Raw genomic sequence first — 25,914 nt, 5'->3', positions numbered from 1 at the left:
TGGCAGCATGTGCCTGTGGATGCACAATTCTCTGGCTTGTTTCTTGGAAGGCCTTTTTCTGTCCCTCCCTGGGGGTCATTTGTATCTCTGGTTCCTGCTCCCAGAGCCATAAAGTGGGAGCCCCCATTTATTAATTGGGTTGGGATTGGGGAGGGGGTCCACGGGGGACTCTTTAGTGCAGCAGGCAGGGGTCTTCCTGAATGAGCCCATTAGCCAGCCCCAATGGCAGCTGAAACGGGGCCGCAGCCAAGTCCTCTCCGTTTCAAAAACCCTCCATCGCCTGCAGCAGATCAGAACAAGGCCTGCGGGAGCCCTTAGCTTCTGATTGCAGCTGTGAGGAAGGACAAAACAATTTATAGGAAGCCAAGTAGCTCCTGTCTCACTATCTCTTCTTTCTGACTTTGGGGAGGGACAAGACTGGGATGTGGTGCCCCCCCATCATAGCTTCTTACAAGGCAGGTATAGGCCTGAAGTAGGAGAGAACAGTAGTGAGTGTATTTGTGCTGATTGGACATTTATGTCAATGCTCTGGATGTGTTTACACATGTCCTTGCTTTCTCCATACACATACAGTTGAATTTGATACATGGTCCTCCCTAGGTCAAAGCCAAGTGTGTGCTCATATAGTCTCAGTTGTATGTTGGGAGCATGCTTATCACACTCTTTCCTGCCCCATACATCTGCCTTGTGTCTTCTCTGCCTTATCAAGATTCAAGGTTAGAGTTAGATCACCTTCTTAACGGTCTCTTCATAATAGAAGGAGTTTGGCACCGAAAGGAAGGCCTCCTACTGGGACTCCCTCATTTGTCCCTTTGGTTAAGCCAGCATGAGAAAAGCTGGCATCTCTAGGGGAGCTTCTTTCTGCAGTGGCCCAGAGAGAAGGTGTGACGGGCAGGAATGCCTCACTTCCTGATAAAAGGAAGTGTCTCCTTCCTCGTAGAATCATAGCCGGCCAGAGCTAGAAAGGGACCCTAGAGATCATCTACTTCACTCTTTCAGTGTACAGAGTGGGAAACAGCTTTGGGGAAGGGAAGTGCATTGTCCACTGTCTCGTAGTGAGTGAGTTGGTGGCAGCCAGCCAAAACTGGAATCCAAGAGGCCAGAATCTTACCCTACTTGAGTATAAGGTCCCCAACCTTAGGATTGCCAACCCCTGTGAGCACTGAACTTCCTCAGGAAAGGAAGGTAGGGCTGTGAGGTTTTGAGGGGGAAAGGTAGACTTGAAAAACATTAGTAGAAAAACTGAGAAAGTTTTATGTGTTTTTACTTCAAAGACTCATCTCTCCATGACCTGCAAATTGTACAAGTGTAATTTTTATGTGGTCAGGAGCTCTGGTTCATTGGGGAAGCAAGTGGCACCGCCAAAGATCTTGATGCTCCCAGAGTGACCCCCAAGTTCCAGGAGCACTTTGCCACCAGCTCTGGGGTTTGGGAAGCAGGAAAAAAACCCTCTGAGGCCCAGTGAGGAATTTACCCTGAATTTCAACTCAGGCTCTTTTGCATTACAATGCAGCTATAGAAAAGCAAAATCAGAAGGGAGGGAGAAAGAAAACACGCCTCACCTTCTGGGAAACTAAGGGGAATCTGAATGAGAGAAGGGATTATAGAACTCTGAGTAAAATGAAATATTCTTTAAGATTACTGGAAAATGGAGTTGAAGCGGGGTTGGGGGGGACCCCTACTCCTCTCCCTTATTAAGTTTGAGTTGTCGGTTTTCTCCTTTGATGAGGCAGAAGGAAGGTGGTGTGGTGCTCCACAGTGACCTCAGCCCTAAATAGAGTGCTCAGTGAACTCACATGCACAGCCGGTTTTGAAGTCATCTCACTCTGGTGCGGAGACTACCCATCTTTGGACCTCTCCGAGATGTATCTACAGTCCCTTCCAACGCTTATTTTCTAAGCATATGAGCCTGGGAGCCAATGATGTGCATAGAGGGAAGTGTTAAAGAGTCTTTAAGCTAGAATCAGAATCTTGGAGGGAGAAAGGGACCACCGGACAGTTTAGAGATAGAGTTATATGAGTCTAGGTCCGAGGGCAGTGGGTCTGCAAAATGAACCTTGTGTGCTGATGACAAAGAAGCAGGTCCTAGTGCATAATCTTTACATTTTCTCCATCACACCCCAATTGATAATACTGGGGGAACGTGAACTGGCCTCCATGCAGATTCCTCCCTACATAGGGAGTGTGTATGATATACCTTCTTGTCTAAATTGCGTCGTCTGCTGTCCCTTCACAAACTTCCTTTCTGTCTCATGATTTGCTTGTTTGTTTTTTTGCCTCCTAGCGTTTCTTGAAGCTGTTTTAGAAAAGGTGATGATGATCTGATCTAAAAACTAGATGGACTTCTCTTAAGTCATCTTCTTGCATTAACTTTGCATTAACCTTGAACCTTCACCACCCTTTATAATTCTGAGTTTCACAGCTTTTAATTCTGTTGAATTCCTAATTTACTTTATAAGTATAGGAATCATTGTTTTTACTTTATCAGACTGGGAGGTGGTTCCCAGGAGGTAGGAGTCTTAGAGCAGTTATAACTCTCTCTGGGAGCATACTTAAGGTTCATCTTAATCCTTCTGGGCTTTGTGAATTCAGTTTTGAGGGAATTGGAAGAGTGGTGACCATCGCCATCTCTGTTACCTACTAAGGCCATACTCCCTGGCTGAAAGGCCAAATTTCTCTTTGGTGTCTAGTCCCTCGTCTCATGTCTAAAGTAACCTGTCATTTTCCCTTACAGGTGGCAGCAGCGGCAGGAAGGATGGTCCTTGAGGAATTTGGTGAAGTCCATCAGTCACCTGGCATCTGACAAGTTCAGTATTTCATAGACTCTAAAGCCAGGTAGGGACCTAAGGCCAATCAGAGGTTTCAGGCCTGCTTTTGTAAGGGATTCCCCACCCCCACCCCCACACACAACTAGTCTCAGGGAAGTTTCTTATTCCCAGGGAAGTTTCTTATTCCCAAAGATCTCCAGAAGAGTTTTCCTGGCTCTTTGTTTGTCCCTATTATGGTGTCCTACCTTCTCATTGACAATTTCTCCCCCTGGTTAGAGTAAGTGACCCTCTTTATTAACATTGACAGTCGTTTCATTCCTCTTCTTTCCTCTTGGCCCACTTTGCTAATGGATATCCCTCTTTGGTGGAATAATGATGTTGGTTACTCTTAGCCTCTCCTCTACAACACTTGTCCCACTCACCCATCACCACCACCACCACCACCACCACCACCATCACCACCACCATACACACACACACACACACTCTCACACTCACACAGCCCTGCCTTCTTCCCCAAGAAGCTATTTTCTCTCCCTTTCTTTTGAGTGGGATTGGGCATGCTGTCCGTTCTTACTACCTCTCATCAACTTCTCTACCTCCTTTCCAGATTTAATGGGAGCTCCCACCTGTTCAGACACTATATAAGACACAAGAAGTAGAAGCCTATAAGCCTGCTTCTCTCCATCCTCATTGCCCAGAACCAGGCAGGTCATGAGCTTCCAGTGCTCACCCCACCCTTCTTGCTGCCAGGTAGGTGGCCCCTTTCTCTACCCATCAACCCCAAACAGGGTCATATTTCTCTCTGGAAGTATTTCTCTCTGTTGTTAAATATCTCCAATAATAAGGGGAAGGCCTTAGTGACTCAGCTCTCTGCCTTGCGACTTCCAGTTTTAATCTTTAGCAGGACCTTGCTGATGTTACATATCCACCCCTTTCCTATAGTTCAGATTCCCCCCTTTTAGTGGGTGTGAGAATAAGGGACCAGTAAACATGATATTTTACCCTGGAGGGTAAGGGTCCAATGACAGGTAGCACTTCTCTTGGGGCTGGAAGTCTAAAGCCCCAGATATGCATTCTGCCCAGTGAGTGGCCTGGCATCCTTAGAGAATACCTGGATCTTTTGAAGGGAAGCTGTGTTTATTTGGTGTCTATTCCCAAGGACAAGGATCTCAGGCTCTGAGACTCTGTCTCTATTCATTCCCAGACCTCTCCGGGGAGTAAGAAAGAATTGCTGTACAGCAGAAACCCACCACCAGGGGCGCCTGGGGGGCTCAGTCAGTTAAGCGTCCACCTTCAGCTCAGGTCATGATCCCAGGGTCCTGGGATCGAGTCCCGAGTCCCACATCGGGCTCCTTGCTCAGTGGGGAGCCTGCTTCTCCCTCTGCCTGCCGCTCCCCCAGCTTCTGTGCTCCCTCCCTCTCTCTCTCCAACAAATAAATAAATAAAATCTTAAAAAGAAAGAAAGAAAGAAAGAAAGAAAGAAAGAAAGAAAGAAAGAAAGAAAGAAAGAAGAAGGAAGGAAGGAAGGAAGGAAGGAAGGAAGGAAGGAAGGAAGGAAGGAAAGAGAAAGAAAGAAAGAAAGAAAGAAAGAAAGAAAGAAAGAAAGAAAGAAAGAAAGAAAAGAAAGAGAAAGAAAGAAAGAAAGAAAGAAAGAAAGAAAGAAAGAAAAGAAAGAAAAAGAAAGAAAGAAAGAAAGAAAGAAAGAAAGAAAGAAAGGAAAAGAAGGAAGGAAGGAAGGAAGGAAGGAAGGAAGGAAAGAAAGAAAGAAAGAAAGAAAAAGAAAGAAAGAAAGAAAGAGAAAGAAAGAAAGAAAGAAAAGAAAGAAAGAAAGAAAGAAAGAAAGAAAGAAAGGAAAGAAAGAAAGAAAGAAAGAAAGAAAGAAAGAAAGAAAGAAAGAAAGAAAGAAAGAAAGAAAGAAAAGGAAACCCACCACCAGGTGATAGTGTCTGGAGTTCGGGTGGCAGGTTTTGTCTGGCACCTGTAAAAAGTTGGCAGGGGTGCCAGGGCCTCTCCTGTCATTGGATGTGACATCAACTTACCTTTTGCTCTTAGGCCTCCTCTCTCAGCAGCTCCTCTCTCACCCCTGCAGGCCAGACAGCACAAGCAGTAGCCCTAATAAGTGCCAGTTCTGGATAAGGTGATGCCTCCCATGTTGACACATACCTTGAGTTGGAGTTAGGATACAATGGATGGAAGGATAGGAAAGCAGGAAATGTCCTTAGAAGTGGTGAAGCAGTAAGTATGCGTGGGCACCTTGATGACTCAGAGATCATCAACATTTATAATTCTGCCCATCCAGATGTCAACCTGGATGTCTAATCCTTCAAAGCTGCTGGGCCACTTGGACAGCTGCAGTCTTGATTTCTGCCACACGAGGGTGCTGCTGACCAATTAAAACTCCTGCCCCCTAGCAGACAAGAGTTTGGGTGACAAGGGCACCCTTTCCTCAAGATAAGGATCAGAAACAATCTGAGAGAGCCTGAGAGCCAGGCCCCAAGAAGCCAGAAGAATAATTACTACCTCTTGGTCTTCCTTAAAAATGGCCTGAGACCCTGAACACTCTGCCCTAGTGGCCCGACATCTGAGTCTGAACTCAGGAAGCCCTCAGCTCTCCGCACCAAACATCTTGCATAGGTGCTTTTCTCCCTCAGGGTGTAGCAGGTTTCAGCTGTCCCCCTCAATGGTTTCCCTGCCACTTAAACAGTCACTTTCTAGTCCAGAGGGTAGGGATACCTGTAGTTTTCAGAGGAAAAAAATCTCACAATTGTTGTGAGAGAAGTATCTTTGTTAGTGAGAGAGTGTTGCGGAGAGGACTGAGAGTGGGAAAGTTCAGCCTTCTGTGCCCCCATCACCTCCCCCAGCACAGACCTGCAGAACTCAAGACAGTCCAGTGGACATTTACAGCCTGAGTGGCTGGAGGTCACCCAAACAAAGGTGTCAGAAAGCTGGATGGGGAAGGGGATGCTTTGGCCCTTGAGCTTTAAACTGACCCCCTATGGTATAATGGCTCTGCCAAGGATCCAAGTGGCCATGGGGCCCCTATGGGGGGAGGTGTCCCACAATTTATCCTCAGTCTCCATGAAGCCCTTCCAGGCTGAACAGGCTAAGGGAGATGACAGAGGTTCTCCTCCTCCCCCCTCCCCCCGTGCCCGAGGGCCCCTCCCCAGGAGGACAGCTTGATTAAACAGTCGGTGCTGCTGGAATTACTGCACAGCTGGCGCTCCCCCCAGCACCCCGAGCAGAGCAGCAGCACAGATTAAAATCTCCAATTAGCGTTAAAGTGAAGTGAGGAGGTACTGAGGCTGCCAAGGAGGCCAGGCGGGGGCCCTGGGTCGGCAGACACCCCCACAGGCGCCTGGATTCTGAGCACCACCCTCAGTCATCCCTTCTTTCCTAGCTCCTCTCCCAACAGCTCTCAGTGCCCATTAGCTTTGCATTGCTTGGGGCCACAGGGCTTTCTGAGGGGCAGAGGGTGGAGCAGATGCCTTACCTGACAAAATGCTGGGGACACCATAAGTGTGAAGGAGAATGAGTGATCAGGGCTTGTCAGGGGAAACACCCTGCTCATGCGTGCCAGGCAGCCAGGTCGACGTGACTTCACACTGCTGCTTTTTGCCTAGAGAAAGGGCAAACTGGATGGGTCCTCCGACCCCGACCCTCTTACCTAAAAAGGTGCTGGGTGTTGTGGTGCCCACACAAACCTCCATCCTTGGATATTTTATCCTGTCTGACCCATCTGCTCCCACCCGAATTATGGCTCTGTTCTTCCTCGCTCCCTCTGTTATTTTTCTCAGCTTTCCTGTGGGTAGGGGTAGGCACAGCCTAGCTTGGGAGCATCGCCATGCCCTGCCACCTGGGTCCCAGCCGGCTTCTCATTACCTTCTTTGCAGTTTGGGAAGAGCAGGGATATGCCAAGAATGGAGGCCTCAGACTCTCCCAACCTCTGAACATCACACCCCGTCCTAAGGGCCCTCTACCATTTACACTTCTGCCCTTCACCCACCAAGCCCAGAAGGAGGGCAGCACAGCTAGCCACACCCTTTGACTTCCCTCTGCCCCTTTAAGAGAAATGGAGGTGGGTACCCAGCTGACTGAACCTACTCACACCTCCAGAAATTAGACACCAGGGCACAGTGCCACCCTCCCAGGCTGGCACATGCTACCCTGGCAGAGGTTCAAATAACACCCCCCCTTCATCCTCCCACCCCTATGTCTTCCTCTTCTCTCTCCCTCTTTCTTCCTCTCTCTCTCTCTCTTTTTTTTTTTTTTTTTCTCAGCTCAAAGCACAGCTGAGCCTTAAAAGGGGGGGGGGGAGACCAAGCTGGGGCAGGGGGGTGGAGAGCTCCAATAGCACGTTTTCACCTGCCATTTAATTGGATGTATTTTTAATTAATGGGACCTCAGGGACCAACATGAGACAATCTGATCTCTGAATAGGGACAGGGGAGGGATTGGGTTAGGGAGGAGGATTGGGCCACTGGGTGCGGTTACTGGGAACCCAGGCCCATCAATCACTGGCCACTTTGCGCTCTGGCATGGGGAATAGTGAGGTGGAGGAGGAGGGGAGGTGCTGGGAAGAGTTGCCAGGATTTCCCCCCCACTGCCAGGACCTCCAAAAAAAAGATAAAACTATACTAGTTGACTTGGGTCTGAGGCCCAAAATTGCAGCTAGAATATTAGGTAAGGCAATTTTCTTGCTTCTAGGATTTTGTCCAGTTGGGCTTGTCCCAGTGAGTGATGTAAAACTGAAAGGAAAGTGGGGACAGAATTTTGAGGTCCTTGAAAAGAGAGGGCAAGAGCTAGAACCAGAGACTGTGTGAAAGAAAAGAGGAGGGCAGGGTTTAAAGATATTTCTGAACGTTTAGACATAAGAAAAGTGCCCTGGAGGTTACATGCAAAGCATGTGAGGCCTGAAGCCTTTGGGGTGTGAATCATAGACGTTTACTGCTGCAAGGGAGAGGACTTGGAGCTCATCTTGCTGAACGCTTCACTTTATAGGTGTGGAAACGGAGACCCAGAGAGGAAAAATCAGTTGAATCTTGTCCTGCAATTGCTTTGTGTTCCTGGCTTTGGAGAGTTCCTGGGAACCCAAGGAAAGGTAGGTAGGTAGGTAGGGCATGGGGAAGAAAGTCAAGGGAAGAGGATTGGCAGGATTATTACTAGAGTCTCATATCTCTGGCCTCCAAGTCAGAAGAAGTGAGGGGAGTCAGGCAGGTCCATTGTTGGAGGACATTTTCCTCGTACAGCTAGTTCCAGAGGTCATCTCATCCGTTCCCTTGCTTCCAAGTAAACAGATCCCTGAGAGTCCCCCACTCTCATGGGATTTTACTATACTCTGTAAAGTCCACAGAGAAGGCAATGTACCAGCTACCCTAGTTCCTTAACCAAGAAATAAATCTCCCAAAGATGACTAAATATTGAGCTTTTTTGAGATCTTATTACAAGTTTCCTTGTCATAGTATAAACTGCTAGAGAAAATTATGCCCCAGAAATGTAGGGAGGAATGGTCTTATGCCTTCTTGTCCCATGTCTAGGCCTAAAACAGAGACAGGGTTAAAATTCAAGGCTCTAATGGCCTAGTCAGAAATGCCCTGTATTCATGCGATGCCATGGCCCCAGAGCACTCAGTTAAGCCCTATCTGGCTTTGTGTGATGTTGGTGCACAATGGAGAGAAAGGCATGTTTCCAGCGGTCCACATCCCCACTCCTCCTTCCTTTACTGTTCAGACACTAGGGTTAAAGAGGGAAAGAATGAAGGAGAAAGGGGGCTTTCCCACCAGGTTGCCAAAGGTGGCATTTCCTGGCATCTTCTTCCTTCCTTAAAAAAATTCAAGATTCTTTGTTCTGTGCTTCACGAGACTAAGTTGAAGTCAGGGCAAGGATGGGCACAGAGCTTGGAAAGCAGTGTGGATAGAAACTTCATCACATTCTCCAAGCCCCCACACCTTTCCCCCACTCCCAGAATTGTCTTCTCTCTTGGTGTCCCATTTTATATCCCTAAAGTCCCTGAGGAAGAGCAGGATGTGCCTCTTTAAGTGGCCCACATTCACCCTGCCTTGTGTTTAGACCTTCAGGGTCATCTCCCTGCCTTCCGTACAAACAATAAGTGAGAAGGACCCCTCACATCCCTCCAAGACAGTCTGGAAAGAATCCATCTGCCTCTTCCCCTGCTTCCAAGGGCCTGTGGTAGTGGGAGCTGGGAGGAGAACTGTGCCAGGGAATTGAAAAGGAAAATTCTCTTGTCTGGGAAGGTCAGGGAGGAGCCTGAAAAGGGGGAGAAGATAGAGGGGGTAAATTTGGGAGCTGAGGCCTGTAGTCCCATCTGTGGGGCTGGCTGCCTAACCTAGGGTAGGCTGTTCATACTGACTATTATTCACAGGATTTATTAGAGGCTCCTGTTTACAAAGCTGCTGTTTCTCCTTTGAAATATAGGGCAGTGGAGAAGAACAGCAAAGAAGAAGGGGAGAGGGTGTCACGCTTCCGGTAGTCCCTTTCTCACCCCTTGTCCACCCCTGCTCCAACATTGGAGGCATATTGGAGGGCCCAAAAGGCCCTTAAAGTATTCAGTCTAGATTCTGGATGTTTCTCGAAGGAACAGGGCTTCCCTCCCTGAAGTCCCCACCAGCCCTGCCTTACACTCCCAAGGTTTAGGCAAGGTGCCAGATCTACAGCCCTGGAGTCGGAGCCTGGAGCCTGGAGTCCAGAAAGATTGCTGAGACTTTGCTGGGAAAGAGGAACAGACTTGAAGTAAGTGGGAGACAGAGGTCGTAGCATCCAGAATGCCCGGCACTTTGGACAAAAAGGAGCTCTGTATTGGCCCAGGGTTTAGCTTGTACTCTGATGGGACTCCTCCTTTGCTCCTTCTCCCTCAGTGTGGCCCATGGGTTGGTGAGCGATCTGGATGTCTGAGCCTCCTCCCACCTGACACCTCAAAGGTTGTTACACATATCCCCTCTCTAGCTCCCGAAGCCATGGAGGAGGGGAAAGAAGGCATCTCAGAGGTGGCACTGCTGTGATATCTATCTATCAGCACCCAAGGAGGCCAAGGAGAAGAAACAGTGACCAGAGAGGGAGCCAGGAGGAGATGCCTGCTCTTGAAACAGCCTCTTTATCCCATCCTCTCCAGCGCCCCCTCTCACATGCTGACAAGGCTGTGTGCCCAAGTGTGCCAGCTCTCCTGGCTGGCAATCCTGCACTGCCGTGCAGGCATCCGGCTCTCTGCTCCGGCACAGAGCACATGCTGGGATCTCTCACACTCCTTTGCTCACTCATCTCAACATGTCCGTGTTGCAGATTCCTAGGGATGAAAGAGGAAGCTGTGGCTCTGTGAGTAGGAAGATGGTGGGCTTGGGGCCCTTTGGGTGCATATCTGCCTTGCTGGAGGGCAAGGAGGGAGAAGGCTGCTGGCAGCTCAGCTGAGCTCAGGGTTCTGGTGACTCATAGCAATGGGGGGCACATGAAAACATCAGAGAAGGGGGTCCAGGCTTGTTAGAGCTCTCTTTTGCCCCAATTTTCCCCAACTCTGAGTTATGTGGCTTAAGTTCTCTCATCTGGATTGTGGGGCAAGGAGAGACTCCAGCTGTGAAAGAATAGAGGGAAATGGAAGATAAGAGATTAGGGGAGCTTGAGCATTCCCAGAAAGAGGCTTCCCATTGAGGAAAGGATAGGAGAGGCCAGTAGTATTCTCTTGTATCCATTGGCTGCACAGAAGGTACTGGGCATTCACATGTGCAGGCAGACACAGCTACAGCTCCCTGAAAAGATTGCCATTGGTCTCAATACTCTCTTCCCTGGAAATAGACACCATAGAACTGCCGATTCCCTCTTCTCTTACTGGCCAGGTGGGCAGTGTGCATCTTCTCCATTCCTTCTGCATCAGGGGGATGATAGGATATTGTGTTTGAGATCCCATCAGCAGAAAGGGGCCAGAAGGTAGACCAGGAGAACCACTCATGTCTCTGACCACAGTCCCAGGGGCCTCCTTGTTTCAGCAAAGGGAAACAGGGATTTTTGGTATTAGTGTATCCAGATAACTTCAGTGAAGGATAGGCTAAGTAAATGAAGGAGAGTTCTCTGACAGAGCCCGTTTCCATCTGCCTATTTCATTGCTGGCAGCTCTGCTCTCCAGCTTGGGGGGGGGTGGGGGAGCGGTGTGCTCTCTGCCGGGCTGGTTCTGGAGATCCAGAGATGGTTTGGGTTGGAGGAAGTGATAGACCGGCCACTTTTCACTCTTCACTCTTCCTCTAGGGAGACGAGACCATCTCTGCTCCCCCAGCTCTCCCTGGCAGCATTGGGAGCCCAGGGCCCCCTGCTGGAATACCGATAATAAAGCTCAGTCCTGAACTGAACCAACACATCACCTGGCTGTGGTATAAAAATGGTGCTGTGAGGGGGAGCCTGGGTGTACCAGGTGGGTATGGGCAGGTGTGGGGAGTTTAGACCCAGGAGAGATATCAGAATTACTCTTCAATACCACATGCTCCTCCTCTTTCTCAAACTTTCTCCTTGGCCTCCCTTTTCTTCTACCTTCCTTCAGCTAGCTCTGCTCCTGGCCACCTCATCCCTTCCAGTCTGAGAAGATGTGGTAAGTAGTTGTCTGTTCCCTATACTTTTCTGTCTTCCTCTCTTCCTCTACTCCCAACTCCCAGCCAAGAGTTACCCCATTTGAACTCTTTATACCAGTGAATGCCATCAGGATCTGAACCCAGAATCCCCAGCCTTTGCCACCCCTCCTGACTCTGAGAATGCCAATCTGACTCTGAGACCGACTCTTTAGTGCTCATCCTCCCCACAAGGGTAGCCAGGCCAAGACTGGTATGTCCATTGACAGCAAGGGCCCTGACCTGAGGCAGAAGGCTGCTCTAAGGGTGCAGTGGGGCCCGGCCCCAAATGCATGTATGCCTGTGCATTGGGCACACTGGTTTATTAGTGTTATTTCAGCATTGTGATGCAGAGAGAGTAAGTGTAACAGCTGCTCCTTGCTTGCAGTGTTTATTGTTACCTAGAGACAACCTCCTGGCTTTTTCCCAGCTCCCCCTCCCCCCCCAGCCCAACCCCCTCCCTGCCAACAGTCCTACTCTCCCCACACTGATGGGAAATTTATAGCTTGCCCATACCATGCCTTTAACCCTCTCCTGTCCATAGGGTAGGTGGGGCGAGGGAAGCCAAAGAGAACAGTGGGCATACTTGGGCCCCAGCAGGGTAGAATGGTGAGCAGCAGAAGGGAGGGAGGGAGGACTGCCCCTCCCCAATCTGTGTGTCCAGACTTAGGCTCTGGTTGCCCTCCTGGCTCTCGTGTTGAGAGAAAAGAGCTTTGGACCCAGCATCCTCCTCACAAGATAATTCTCTTCCATGGGCATCTCTAAGCTCCCCCAGTTGGGCTGCCTGGTCCTGAGCAAGCACAGTGAGGTAGTATTGAAACAGGAATAAAAATGGAGTGGCAGAACCCCCAGCCCTCTCCTTTATGTAGAGATGTCCTATCAAGACTAACAAGAGACTGTGGCATGAGACATGCTGGCCACACCTTCCCAACTAGGTAAATGTCAAACATGAAACTGGCTGCTGAGTCAGGTGGGAAAAACTGCCCACTCTAACTTTACCCCAAGCCCAGCACTCAGGTCCCAAGAGACTCCCAGACCATTCTCCAAGCTGGTCTCCTTGGTCTAGTTAGGTTACTCCTTTCTGCTCTTCTTCCTGGCCCATTTTCTCCTGCTTATCTTTTGGTTTGATAACTTGGATCAAATCCAGAGACCAAGAGGACTGAAACATCTTAGTCATGGCCTCAACAGAACCAGGGAAAGAGAATGTCCTCCATCCCCTCCTGATCTAGGACCTTTCATGGAAAGGTACCATGTCATATATTCAACTGTCCCCACTGGAAATAAGAGAGTTTGAAGAGGGATCGGATTTTAACAAAAAAGATAGAAGGTAGACATATGGAAAAACTTCCTCATGCGATATAAAACTTCAGAATCAGCCTACTTCAGAGATTTTTTTTTTCTGCCCGGGATAGGTTTAAGTCTGTGCCTATCCAAGGGGAATTGAAAAAAACAAAATTACTTTTCTGTGGCTTCCCCAGATGTGGGCCTCAGTGCAATTTGTTCATTAGCTCTGGGAGTATACCCCTTCTCGGTCCTTCTAAATGTAGTAGCTGATGGTTAGATCACAAGTTTGGGAGGCAGGAAGCCTTGAGTTCCAGTACCAGGTCTGCCATTAACCAACTGTGCTACCTTGGTAAGTCACTTAACCTCCCTGAGCCCTAGTTTCCTTGTCTGTAAAATTCAGATAAACAACCTCTTAAGGTTGTGGAGAGCATTTAGTGAAGTGGTGTGGAAAGCACCTAGGACACTGCCTGATACTCAGTAGGTGCTCAGTGGTTGATACAATAAACAGTCTGTTACTTTTATGGAGTCATCAGGGCTGACATCACTTCAAAGACTCCACGAGTCCTCTGAAATTATAGGCCAAGTAAGTGAACGTATGTATGCTGGGAAGAATGTCCGTGATTGTTGTCATGATGCGGAGCAGGGAGTGCCCGTGTCCTGGAAAGGAAATAACCCCAGTCCCTTGACCCAGACTCTGCCGTTCCCATGCCTCAAACCAGGAGCACATGAGGCAGCTTTCTGCCAGGAAGTACAGCTTCACCATCTAAGATGGAGCTATGAGAGACAGCCATTAGGATAGCAACGTATAGCATTTGCCAGGCACTTTACAGTTTGTCAAGTACATTTACCTACATTAGCTCTTTTAATACCCAGCATATCCCAGTAAAGGGAAGAGAACTACCATTTATTGAGTGCCTACTATGTGCCAGGCATTGTGCTGGATGTGGTTTTTTTTTTTAGGTGTGTTTAAAGTCCATGGAGTATCATCACCTGAATATGTCATCATTTACAAGGCTCATCCCCTATTTTTAATAATTTAAGTATTTTACTGTTATAAATAATACCAGAATGAACATTCTAAAGATTTTTTATTTATTTATTTGACAGAGACAGAGTCAGCCAGCGAGAGAGGGAACACAAGCAGGGGGAGTGGGAGAGGAAGAAGCAGGCTCATAGCAGAGGAGCCTGATGTGGGGCTCGATCCCACAACGCCGGGATCACGCCCTGAGCCGAAGGCAGACGCTCAACTGCTGTGCCACCCAGGCGCCCCCAGAATGAACATTCTAACACATAAAACTTCATCCATTTTTTTTTGAAGATTTTGTTTATTTATTTCTCTCAGAGAGAGAGAGAGAGTGCAAGCAGAGGGAGAAGCAGGCTTCCTGCTGAGCAAAGAGTCCAATGCAGGACTCGATCCCAGGATCCTGGGACCATGACCTGAGTTAGAGGCAGACACTTAACCAACTGAGCTACCCAGGTGTTCCCCTTCATGCATTTTTATAGTAAATTCTAAAAAGAATTATTAGGTCAACAGATACAAATATCCCCTCTTCCCTATGGTTATGGTCATTTTATTGATATACCCTAATGAGAATAATGTTTTTTAAATCTTCCTCTTTGGAATTCTGCAATGGAAACACAAGGGCAGCCCCTTTTCTTTCCTAGGCCCAGCAGAGAGATATTAGTAATCTATCATAGCTTTTTATTATTATTATTATTATTATTATTATTATTATTATTATTATTGAGAAAATTGTAGATTCACATGCACTTTTAAGAAATAATACAGAGATCCCTTGTACGTTTTTTCTACTTTCATCCGATGCTAATATTTTGCAAAACTATAGTACCACAACCAGAATATTGACATTGATATAATCCACCAGTCTTACTCAGATTTCCCTGTTTTACTTGTTTGTTTGTGTGTGTTCCGTACAATATTATTACCTGTGTAAATTTGTATATCCACCACTAGAGTCAAGGCACTGAACAGTTCCAACACCACAAGGATTCCTCATGTTGCCCTTTTATAATCACACCTACCTCACACCCTCCTAACCCTTAGCAACCAACCACTTACTCCTCCACTTCTGAATTGTTGTCATTTCAAAAATGGAGTCATACACTGTGTAAGTTTTTAGGATTGGCTTTTTTCACTCACCAAATCCATCCAAGTTTTTGTATGTATCCTAGTTTGTTCCTTTTGTTTATTCCATGGCATACCATGGACCACATGGACTACAGTTTGTTTAACCATTCACCTGTTAAAGGACACTTTGTACTCTCACTTTGTACTCACTACCAATTAATGAAGTAGCTCATTTTACTTGGTGTGCTGTTTTATACTCAGAATTATTAAGCTTCTTTAACCCTTCAGGCATGACACTATTGTGTTTTTTTTTTTTTTAAGATTTTATTTATTTATTTGACAGAGATAGAGACAGCCAGCAAGAGAGGGAACACAAGCAGGGGGAGTGGGAGAGGAAGAAGCAGGCTCACAGCGGAGGAGCCTGATGTGGGGCTCGATCCCATAACGCCGGGATCACGCCCTGAGCCAAAGGCAGATGCCCAACTGCTGTGCCACCCAGGCACCCCAGGCATGACACTATTGTTATTTTCATTTCATAGATGAGGAAAATTGAGGCTCACAGTAAATAATTTTCCCATGATCCCATGTTAAATGGCAAAGAAGAGCCTGGAACCCAAGATAATAGGGCTCTTTCTACTGCACCAGGCTTTCTCAGACCTTGACTAACATTGCTGGAAATAGGGTGTGTGCAGAACCAAAAGAGAGATTTGGAGGCAGAAAGCACTGGAATAGTGTGGGTCAGTTCAGGTCCTCACAGCTAACTTTGGTTCATAGGTTAGAAGAGCAGCAGTGTCATAGAGCAGGGAGCAATATGACATGTGCCTTTGAAATTGCTTCCCCTTTGCCAGGGAAGAACAAGGCTGAAGTGGATAGAGCTCATGAGCAATCTGCCCACAAACCTGGGACTTGGAATCAGAAAGAAAGCCTTTGGGTGTCTATGAGAGGATGTGTGGCTAAGGTCCTCCATGGAAGTGTGAAGCTGAATGTGTCTCTGATGAGGTCTGAGGAAACAGGCCATGATGAGTGAGTGCTCTATTCTGGAGGGGGAAGGGCAATAATAGCAATTTTTTTGGTGGTGGTGGGGGCTACAGGTTATTTGTACACACCCCTTGGGCAGGTATGGTGTCTAGGACATGGTACAAGGGGCAAGCAGAGTGGACGCAAACATGCCAGTCCAGCACTTAGTCCTCACTTTACAACTGTTCTTTACTTCCAGCTGAAGTCATGGACAGTGAAATCAGAAGGAGTTGGAGAAATCACTTGGTCTGTCCCTCAGCCTGTGGGCACCGGTTGAAGCTGACAGGTGGAAACCTAGAGTTGGCCCAGACATTATGGGTGGCAGAGATGCCAATTTGTGGGAGAGAAGGTTTGGCTCCTCTCCTGGGAGCTATGTCTGGCCAAAGGCTGCCTCTTCCCACCTCCTGCTGGAACTGGCTCTTTTATAGCTGATGTTATTGCTCCATTGGCCTATTCCAGTGGCTGTGGACTCATAACAATTTTCCCTGTGTACTTATGGCTCTAGAACCAGGCTGAGAGCACATATCACTCTTCTCCATCTCTCCTGGCCCATCAGAAATGGTCCATCTCCCAGTCACACCCGCCATCCTTGCCCAGTAGTAATTTCAGCCATGGAGGATAAACACTGAGGCCTTCAGAATGTATAGGGTCTACACTGTATCATTGAAACAACCAGAGATATCCATTCTGAACTTGTGTCTTTTGGCTGGAAGTTCTTAGACAAAGGGAGGTCACTATTGAATCTTATTCCCTCTGAGATTTCCTGACTGTCAGAGGTCCTGAATGTGGCTGGGAGACAATTCCTTTTTCTCAAAGCCAAGATGGCTTCTTACCAGGAAATCTCAGAACGCCTGCTTATTTCCTTCCCTTGGCTGCCCCTCTACTCCAGGTCCCCTTCTCTCCTGCTACCAGGCCTTCCTATTCCTTCTTTCTCTTCTCCTCTCTCTCTCTCTCTTTCTCAGCAAGTTTTTTATGTGATTACAGGCACTGCATGGTAATTAGTGCTAAACTCATTTGCACAACTACAGTTAATTGGCTACAACAATTAATTAATGTGTTGGAAATTTGGCACTGGAAAAAAAAAAAGTTTGTCATCAAAAAAAGGGCAAAAAATTGTAGAGTGAGATACCCATAAAAATCGAGGACAGGCTTCAAAAGCCCAGCTGGGCCTCAAACTTCAGGCCAGCCTGAGATGCTTTCCCACTCTCAACTCCAACACATTTTCCTCTTTCCTCTTTCATTTTTTTCCTCTTCCTTTCTTTCTCTATTTCTCTTCTTGCTCCATTTTTTTTTTTTTTACAACTTAAGCAAACTCATTTCCCTGATAAAATATAGCATGACTAATGGCTAGAGCATGTAAAAATCATTGGGAAAATGTCCTTGGAAGACGAATGCATTTTCAGCAGAATAATTAACTTAATTAACAAATTCACATGCATATTCATCAGGCTATTAATGTCTTCTCGGCTCAGCTTGATGAACATTGCGGTAATAACCATCTCATTTACATACTGCATTCTACTGCGATCCAAAACAGAGACAACATACAGGCGTATACACACACACACACACACACACACACGCACGAATACACACAACATGTCTGGGCTGCTTTGACTTCCAGGTTGGCTGGGAGTGTGAGTGTGTGTGTGTGTGTGTGTATGAGCACGCGCGTGTTTGGTGTGTGGCGGGGATGGGTGGTTGGGAACTCCGGCTGGGTGGCGTGATCTTTAGAGGGTCATGAGTTGAGGTGGGCTAGAGATGGCCACATGTGAATGTCTGAGAACTTTAATCCTCTGTCTGTTTCGAATCTCTCTCTCTGCCTCTCTGCTTCTTTTTCCTTGTTTCTTTTTCTCTGTGTCATTTTCTCTCTTCTTCTCTTGCCACCCCCCCACCATGTCTCTCTAGGGAAAAACTTGGTATCCGTGCCAACTTTTTCCCCCCTCCCCTCCTCCCTCTCTCTCCTCCTTCCCCTCTCCCAACTGCTGCCAGCCGGCATCAGCGCCGAATTGCCATCTCCTTGAGCTCTCTGTGGAGCAATCTCAGAGAGCAGTAAGGTGTGACGCGAGGCTCTGCCGGCTTCGCAGCACCGCCTGCGGAAAGAGCGCAGGATGGCGGAGGAAGATTAAGAGAAATCTCGAGCAGGGCTCGGCTGCCATTGGTGTGTGCAAACGCCGAGGAGGAAGGGAGAGGGAGAGCGAGGAGGGGGGGTGTAGGGGGGGGCACCAGCAGCTGTCGGCCTAATTCTCCTAACACTCTGCTTGTGGTCATATTAGAAAAACAGATTATGCCCCTCGGTGCCACTCACTTATACTTGACATACGTTAATGTTCTATATCTCCATTCTCGGGTCTTGACGACAGTGGACTTTAGGTCGAGGAGGATAGGAGTCTGGGTGGCCAAGGGGCACAAAAGACTCTGCCCTCTCCTTCTCTCCTGACCTTCAACCCCAGCCGGTACTCGCTCTTTAGCAAGCAAACCTGGACGTAGAATTTGCAGCTGATGCCACCATTTGCCCGTGCTCTTTGCAGCCCCTTAGGAGGGGCAGAGGTCAGAGGACGCTTGAAAGCCCTTCCCCCTAAAAGTCACTCCCTCTTTAGAGTCTTAATAGGTCACTTCAGGGCCCAGTGAGACCAGCTCAGTGGCACTCCCACCCTTAATCTTTCTATGGGCCCTCCCCCTCGAATCGGAAGTTGGGGGTCAGAGAAAGGAGTCCATGATAGTCCGTGCTCCGTGAGGGGTTATAGAAAAGCCCTAAGCAAAACAAGGCCAGGATTGTTTCTGGGTTGCTATGGAAACCAGGTTCCCTCCTCCTGGCAGGAAGGGAGGAGTGCCTGAGGCTTTCCTCCTTCCACCAATCCGGAAGGCTGTAAGGCGGAGTTTACTAAGGCCTGGGGGAATAGGGCTGTTCTTGGAGGACGAACCAATCAGTCCCGCAGCCCGGCTTGCCCGTCCATAGCCCTTTGACCCCCACCTTCCCTACCCTCTCACCTCAATATTTAAAAGAGGCTTTTTCCTCTGTGCCTTGTCCTCTATGGAGACCTGTTGCTTAGCAACCACTAGTGCCTTCTTCCCAATAATTTGCAGGGACTGAGAGATAAAATATCTGCCTATATTCGGTTCCCCTCCCCTGTCTATTTATATTTAATAACCCAAGCCCTGTCTTGGGTTCCCTTGGCACCTGTTTTACAGGGCTTTTAGAGGGATTAAGTTGCAGCCTGAAGAAATAAAGTTACATCTGAGGAAGAACTTCCAAACAGGGAAGAGTGGGAGAAAAGACTGGAGTAGGTAGGGAAGCTGTGGAATCATATTCTTGTAAATATAGGCAGAGGGGGGAAAAAGTATTTAGAACTTGGAATGTGGGGAGGGGATATCTGCAGGGATTCCCAAGGGTCCACTAAGGACCTGGAGTGGACCCTAAAAGGACTAACTGGGCTGGCATTTTTCATTCCCCACCCCCTGCCTTGCCCCCTTTTCCTGACCACTTCCAGTCTAGAGCCCTCTCATATTTCTGTATGTGAGAGACCCGTTCCTCTGGGGATTTCCAGTTTCCTAGTGTCTGGGAGTTGGTTTCCAGGAGTGGGGGCTGTATGGATGTATGTCCACCAGGCCTGGGTATCTCCCAAAGTTTGTCAGTCACAGGGAAGGAATTCTTTTGAGAGTCATCTACTGGAGAACCCCAACCTGACCCAGCAGTGGGGGCTGTACAGTATCACCACAAATGAGCAAGGAAGGCGTAAGGATAGCCTAGTGGCTGCCTGTCAGAACACCTGGGTTAGGGCCCCCTCTCCTTACTCTCCTGTGATCCAAGTTATTCACTTAATCTCTTAAACCCCTTGTTGGGGCGTCTGGGTGGCTCAGTTGGTTAAGCATCCAGCTAATATCATCTCAGACCATGATAGGGTGATGAGATCGCCCCACCTTGGGCGCCACACTGGGCATGGAGCCTGCCTAAAATTCTCCCTCTCCCTCTCCCCCCCACCCCATCCCACTCATGCGCACGCGTACTCTCTCTTTCTCAAAAAATAGGTAAACCCCTTGTTGCTTTGTCTATAGATCAAGAATAATAATGTTTACCTCCCTAGACTTTAGCAGGATCAATTAAAGTGATATGTGAAAGGAAACACTCTGAAAACTGCCAAATATAAGTAAATATTATTTTAAGGTCTGGAAAAGGTCTGACTCCTGGTAGCAGGGGGCATCATGAATCCAGCCCAGGCCTTGGCTTAGGAGCACCAATAGTTTGTTGGCCAGAGAGGTGTGATTCTTTGTCCTGTGGTCAGTCAGGTGGGGAGCTATAAATCAAAATCAAAAACACGGGGCTCTTTAGGGAAAGTAGCATAGAGCATCCCTATCATCTTCCCCACCTCCAGTCCCAGATTCTGACCTCTAGTTCCCCCAGCCAACACCCCACCCTGACCCTCCCAGTCAGCACCTTCACTGTCGTCATGCTAGATCACAGACTGTACAATTTCACCCTCCATACCCCCCCTTTTCGGCACCTCCTCCAACCCAAGCCTTCTGTGGGAGACAGATGGGGTGTCTGCGATGGAAAAGGCTCTGGGCTCTACGCCGCCTTGGGTGGGCAGCCCCCCTTCCCATCTCCCCACTACTCCCGCTCCCTACCTAAGACACTCAGATTCACCCCGGGCAGCTTTGGAAGCTGCTGAGGATTCCAACGCTCTTCTCTTCTCAGACTCAGCCCAGAAGCAGAGCCAGAATGACATCTTTATCTGAGACCTAGACCCCAGCCCCTCTTCATGGAAAACCAATGCAAAGGAGGAATTACGTTAGGGAATGGTAGGCTCCATGTGAAGGGAGTATGTGGAGAGGCAGGGAGGGGGCGCCCAGAGTTCCTCACTGAGGACTGGATGGCTGGGGTTTGGGGCCTGAATTGACAGAGGAGGCTGAGACTAGGCAGCTCCTTTGTTCCAGAAATCTGGGGTCCCTGGAGGGAGGCTCAGCTTGGGGAGGGGGGGAAAAGGGAGCTGACATTACAGAGCAACAACTGTGAGCCAGGCACAGTGCCAGAGCCTCTCCATACCTGGACTCACAACTAGCAGGTGAGGAGTCAGAGTGAATAGGTGTCTCATGAGCTCTCAGCATTTCTCGGCACAGTTGACCAACTTCTCCTTTGATTCTATGATTTCACTGCCAATTCTCCTACCACCCTGGCTGCTCTTTCTCTGTCTCCTTTGCAAGCTCATCCTCAACTCCTTGGACTCAGCCAAGTCCCCCGATTATACACTTTCACGGTACTATATATTCTTTCAGAGCACTTAGCACAGTGATTTCACACTTATTTGTGCAGTCATTTGAATAATAATCCTATTTCCCCCACCAGATGGAAAGTTCCATGAGGACAGTGACCACGTCTATCTGTATTCACCAGTGTGCTCCCAGTGCCCAGCACAGTGCCTAGCATAAAGCAGCTGTTTGGTAAATATTTGTTGAATGAATTAATAAATGACAAAAGGACATCACTCTGGCCTAAACTCAGTTTCTTAGCCACTTCCTCACTCCAGAGCGGACCTACCCCTGATGTGTGGACCAGAGAACAGGGTGCCTGGGAGGTTGGGCCACCTCATTCTCCTTGGGGATAAAAACTAAAACATCAGGACAGGAATAAACCAAGTTCCGGGATAGGGGCCCCCTGCCTTACCAGCACCTGGACCTGCCTATATGCTCCCCAGCTTCTCCAGGGATGGAGAGAATTCAAAGTCCTAATAACTTCGGTCCATTTGGGGCCTGAAATCACGCGTGAGCTGGAGGCGAGGACTTCCACCGGAAAAGGGTGTTGTGCAGAAAAACCCCTCTTTTCTGCCTTAGCTGAGACTGCAGAGACCATCTGTTGCCACTCCTCTGTTAGCTTCTGTCCTCTTCCCATGGACTTCAGGGAAGGAGATCATTTGACCAAGTGGGAGGGATAGAAGGTGAGAGCAAGACAATCTGCTTGTTCCTTGAAGCGTCTGGGGCGATGTTGATGAGCTCAGACCAGGTGATTGGAGCAGAGGGACACAGGAGCCAGCAGCCTCAAGTCCTCTGGGGCTGTACTCTCTACACCCTGGGAAGCAGGGAGTGGACAAAATGACTTCTGGGAGGTGCCCAGTGTTCAGCCCAGGGACTTTATCTCCAGGGACTTTATCTGACCTCTTTGCTGCCTTGCCTTCTGACCTCAAACAAAATCTGCAGAAAGTTAATGTTAGGCCAGAGGTGGCAGCTCCTTGCTCTCCCTGGCCATTTCCCATTCTAGCCAACTGCCCATCACAGAGCATCTCTCCCGCCCAGCTCAGCTTCAGGACCCAGTTCTCACAGCGTCTTCTTACCCAGTCCCCTTGTCCTGACAGTGCTCCTCTGCACCCAGGTACTTGGGGTCATGGATCTGGAAGCCACTCTAGGCAGTGTTGCTCTCTCTGACCCCACCTGTTCTTTGAGCCCCTAATGAAGTAGGACAACTCAGGCTCTGGGCCAAGTCCCTATGTCCTCTTCAAAGGCAACATCTGTCTCCTCGAAGAAGATAAGGCTGGAGGGAGGGAGGTGAGACAGGCACAGGGGAGAAACCCCAATCCTGCCTGGGCCCTCACCCCAGATTCCACTGCAGGCACAAACAGGGTGAGGGGACAAGACAGCCACAGAGACCCACCCTCACGTATGCCCCTGCACAAGTCTTCATGCCTCTGAGCCCCCAAATACGAGGGCCTCTCCTGGGCTCACCTGGCTACCTGGGCTGCTGCTGCTGCCAAGCCAGCCTTCTTTTATTCATGCGTTGTTTTATTGCTGGCAAATGCTTCTGCTTGCCGCTGTTGGAGGCGTTCCTGCCAAATCCATCCCAACATCTTGGCCTGGCATCAGGGCGGCATGCTAATGTGGAAATTTAAAGAGCCGCTCGGCTTTAAATCGGAATTTTAAATGAGCAGCAGTGCTCCAGAGGGACCCAGGCAAAATCGAGCAGTATGTGATCCACCCTTCCTACTCCCACTCCCGTAGCATCACCCTACCTCCTCTCACCTCTCCGCTTGAGTTGGACATTAGATGAGGGAGAAGCATGGGACATACTAGGGGATGAGGAAGTTACCAGGGCAGAGGATTTGATACAAGATGGCCATCTAAGCCAATAAGGAGCTGGGATCCCTCAACTCAGGACCAAGAAGGAAGCCACCAGTTGCTGTCATGGACAAATGGAGGCAGGGACCTTCAACACAAGGGAGCAGGGCTGTGGATAGTGAAACTGACATTCCTACCCCACTTCCCATTTTACCAGGAAACAAGAAGAGAAGACTCAGAGCAGAGAAGAGGGAAGGTAGAATTCCATAAAGACACTGACGTGCAGGATACGCTTGCGCACACCGGGATATGTGCACACAGCTGTGCACGCAGGTCAGGATGCTTGCTGAGGCCCCTGGAGCACGTGTACACATGGCTCACTTATCACCCATGCGTGGAGAAGAATGATTCACACAGGCAGGGCAGTCTTCCCACATCCAGACCCCTGTCCTAATCAGGTTGGTTTCTGCAAGTTGTTAGCCTGAGCTGTGCCCCAGCTTTTTCCATGAATCCTAATGCACCAATGTTCCCCAGCTCCTGGCAGCTACCTTGAGTCAGCCACGGTGATGACAGAGCCCCACAGCAGCTCTGCCAGGATAGGGGTTGAGGATACCTGCGCTCCTCCTATGCACCTGTCCTGGCTGCAGTGTGGTGCCTTCTCTGGTGGCCATCAGAGGACAGGCTCGGACATCTCACTTGGGAGAAGCGCTGGGCATAGACTCAATTTCAGAGGGAAGAGGAGGCTAATGGGAGGTGAGAGAGGCAGTATCTGTGCCTCTCTGTGACCCACTTTCTTCCTTACCTGTTTCCAGGAGACAGGTGGCCCCTCATTATCAGAAAACATTTGTTGAGTGCCTACCCTCAAGGAGACACTGTTTGGTTTAGCACAGTGCCCCACAATCTTCGGAGCTGGGTTGATGACACCCACAAGAATCTGGATGTGCTGTCCCCATTGGAGAGTCCACAGTAACTCTCATTGTAACCTCAGCTTTCCCCATGTTAGACTGCCAGGCCAAGAGATGCTTCCTGACCTTCCCCAGGAATCCCCTCCCTCAAAGAAGCCAGCTCCTTCACCGACTGGTGTGGCTGCCAGCCAAGAGGCTTGGGGCAGGCCTGGGGCATGCAGCTGGCACCTGCCCACCAGATCCCCAAGGAGGACCCTCCTCCCCCACTCCATAGGCCCGTTCAGATGGCCCCTGGGCTACAGGGAGACAGGGCTCACTGTTCCCCGCTCCCAGAGAAAACCTCAAGCTGGAATACCCACCACCTCCTTTTCCACCGTAACCTGCTCCGAGATCCTCTACCCAGACAAGATATACCAAAGAAGCACCAGGTACTTTTTCCAGGCAGGATCAAACACTTAATACAGTAGGAGTTGTGCGGGGGCTGGGTAAGAGGCCTTGAGGGGTGAGGCTTGGGCTGGAATTACGGGAGAAATTGCTGACGTCAAGAGATGGATGAGGAAGGCCCGGGGCATCTGGGTGGCTCAGTCAGTGGAGCATCTGACTCTTGATCTCAGCTCAGGTCTTGATCTCAGGGTTGTGAGTTCAAGCTCCCCATTGGCTCCATGCTAGGCGTGAAACCTACTTTAAAAGAGAGAGAGAGAGAGAGAGATGGATGAGGAAGAAGAACTCAATGAGAGTGACATAGGACAGGGGAACATGAAGGGAGGAGGCTAAGTGAATCTACCTCTCTCATCTAATTAGCAAATGCAAATAATATGCAAATCACCCCCTCTTTGTTTAGAGACCACTGGGGTTTTGGATGTGGGCTACAGAGGGGCCACCAGGCAGCATCTCTGAGACCCTCAGACATAGAACACCCAGGCTCAAGAGAGAGGCCAGAGTGCAGCCATCTTGTAGCTTATTCCCTGGATGGACTCAATCTCTATGGGCCTCAATTTCCCTTTGTGTGAAATGGGAGGACTGGCCTGGATGGTCCTAAGGCCTCTGACCAGTACTGACCATCTAGAGTTCTCTGATTTGGGGCCCAGTGCTGCATGAGTTGGAGGGGTGGATTCTATTCTGGGGTGGAAGCTGCTTGGCCCTCTTGCCCTTGCCACCTGCCTCAGCAGTTCTGCCATGCCATGCCCCTCATGCCCTTGCACCTCCCATCCCAAACTCGGGCAGTCTCCTGCAGGCAGTGTTCTCTCCTGCTCCTTTACCCACACTGTTTCCTCTGCTTGGAATGGCCTTCCTGCTTTAGCCCCTCACCTGACTAACTCCTCCACCAACTCTAACAGCCTTACCCACCTTCCTCTTCCACCTTCTGGGCATCCCTATGCACTGTTTATTTCTCTCATTTCCCATTAGACTGGGAACTCCTAGAGGGAAGGTACCGGGTTGTGTTCAAGATGGAATCTCCAGTGTGAACGTATTCGTTTTCCAAGGCTGCTGTAACAGATCACCACAACCTTGGTTGCTTAAAAAAACAGAAATGTATTCTCTTACACTTCTGGAACCCAGTAGTTCAACATCAGTTTCACTGGGTCAAAATCAAGGTGTCGGCAGGACTGTGCTCTCTCTGGAGGCCCTAAGGGAGAATCTGTTCTTTCAGCTTCTAGTGGCTGTGTTGGCATTTGGGGGGGGGGTGGGGCTTATGACTGTGTCATTCCAATTTCTGCCTCTGTCTTCACATCACCTTCTACTCTTCTCTGCGTTTATAATCTCCCTTGGCCTTCTCTTAAAAGGACACTCGTGGTGGCAGGTAGAGCCCACCCAGCTGATCCAGGATAATCTCTGCATCTCAAGATTCTTAATCACATCTGCAAAGATTTTTTTTTTTTTCAGATAAGGTAACATTCACTGGTTCCAGGGATTAAGAGGTGGATATATCTTTGGAAGCCATTCTCAGACTATCAAGATAAACAAAGACATCTTTAAATTTCCATTTGTTAAGCATCTACCATGCGCTAGACACCATGCATTCATTTTTCTCAATCTTGCAATAGCCCTGAAAAGTCGATTTTTTAGAAAGACTTATTTATTTATTATTTATTTAAGAGAGAGCGAGCGAGTGGGGAAGGGGCAGAGGGAGAGAATATCCAAGCAGACTCCCACTGAGTACAGAGCCCAACACAGGGCTCAATCTCACGACCCATGAGATCAGG

At 48.8% G+C, this 25,914-nt stretch overlaps 1 protein-coding gene across 2 annotated transcripts; it reads left to right on the top strand.

Moving 5' to 3' along the window:
- The first annotated feature begins 3,380 nt into the window (after window positions 1-3,380).
- LOC148107958 (uncharacterized) lies at window positions 3,381-25,590 on the top strand. 2 transcript variants are annotated; one of them, XM_087854445.1, is made up of 7 exons: window positions 3,381-3,521; window positions 7,770-7,869; window positions 9,204-10,097; window positions 11,019-11,181; window positions 11,308-11,355; window positions 21,106-21,200; window positions 23,023-25,590. In XM_087854445.1, the coding sequence occupies exons 3-6, from the start codon at window positions 10,050-10,052 to the stop codon at window positions 21,186-21,188; spliced, it is 342 nt and encodes a 113-aa protein (XP_087710571.1). In that variant the 5' UTR covers window positions 3,381-3,521; window positions 7,770-7,869; window positions 9,204-10,049; the 3' UTR covers window positions 21,189-21,200; window positions 23,023-25,590. The 2 variants fall into 2 exon arrangements, with proteins under 2 accessions (XP_087710571.1, XP_087710570.1); XM_087854444.1 differs by lacking the exon at window positions 23,023-25,590 and having other exon boundaries at window positions 21,106-21,244.
- The last annotated feature ends 324 nt before the right edge of the window (window positions 25,591-25,914 follow it).

This window comes from Ursus americanus, chromosome 23, assembly GCF_024610735.1.
Source record: "Ursus americanus isolate L20-20 chromosome 23, mUrsAme1.1.p, whole genome shotgun sequence".
Lineage (NCBI taxonomy): Eukaryota > Metazoa > Chordata > Mammalia > Carnivora > Ursidae > Ursus > Ursus americanus.
Note: the sequence above shows the minus strand (reverse complement) of the source record. Positions and strands in the feature narration are given on the sequence as shown.

Coding starts and splice junctions, on each gene's coding strand:
- LOC148107958 (XM_087854445.1), top strand. CDS start 10,050: ATGTCCGTGTTGCAGATTCCTAGGGATGAAAGAGGAAGCTGTGGCTCT. Junction 10,098..11,018: donor AAAGAGGAAGCTGTGGCTCT/GTGAGTAGGAAG, acceptor CTCTTCCTCTAG/GGAGACGAGACCATCTCTGC. Junction 11,356..21,105: donor TTCCAGTCTGAGAAGATGTG/GTAAGTAGTTGT, acceptor TTCCCCCACCAG/ATGGAAAGTTCCATGAGGAC.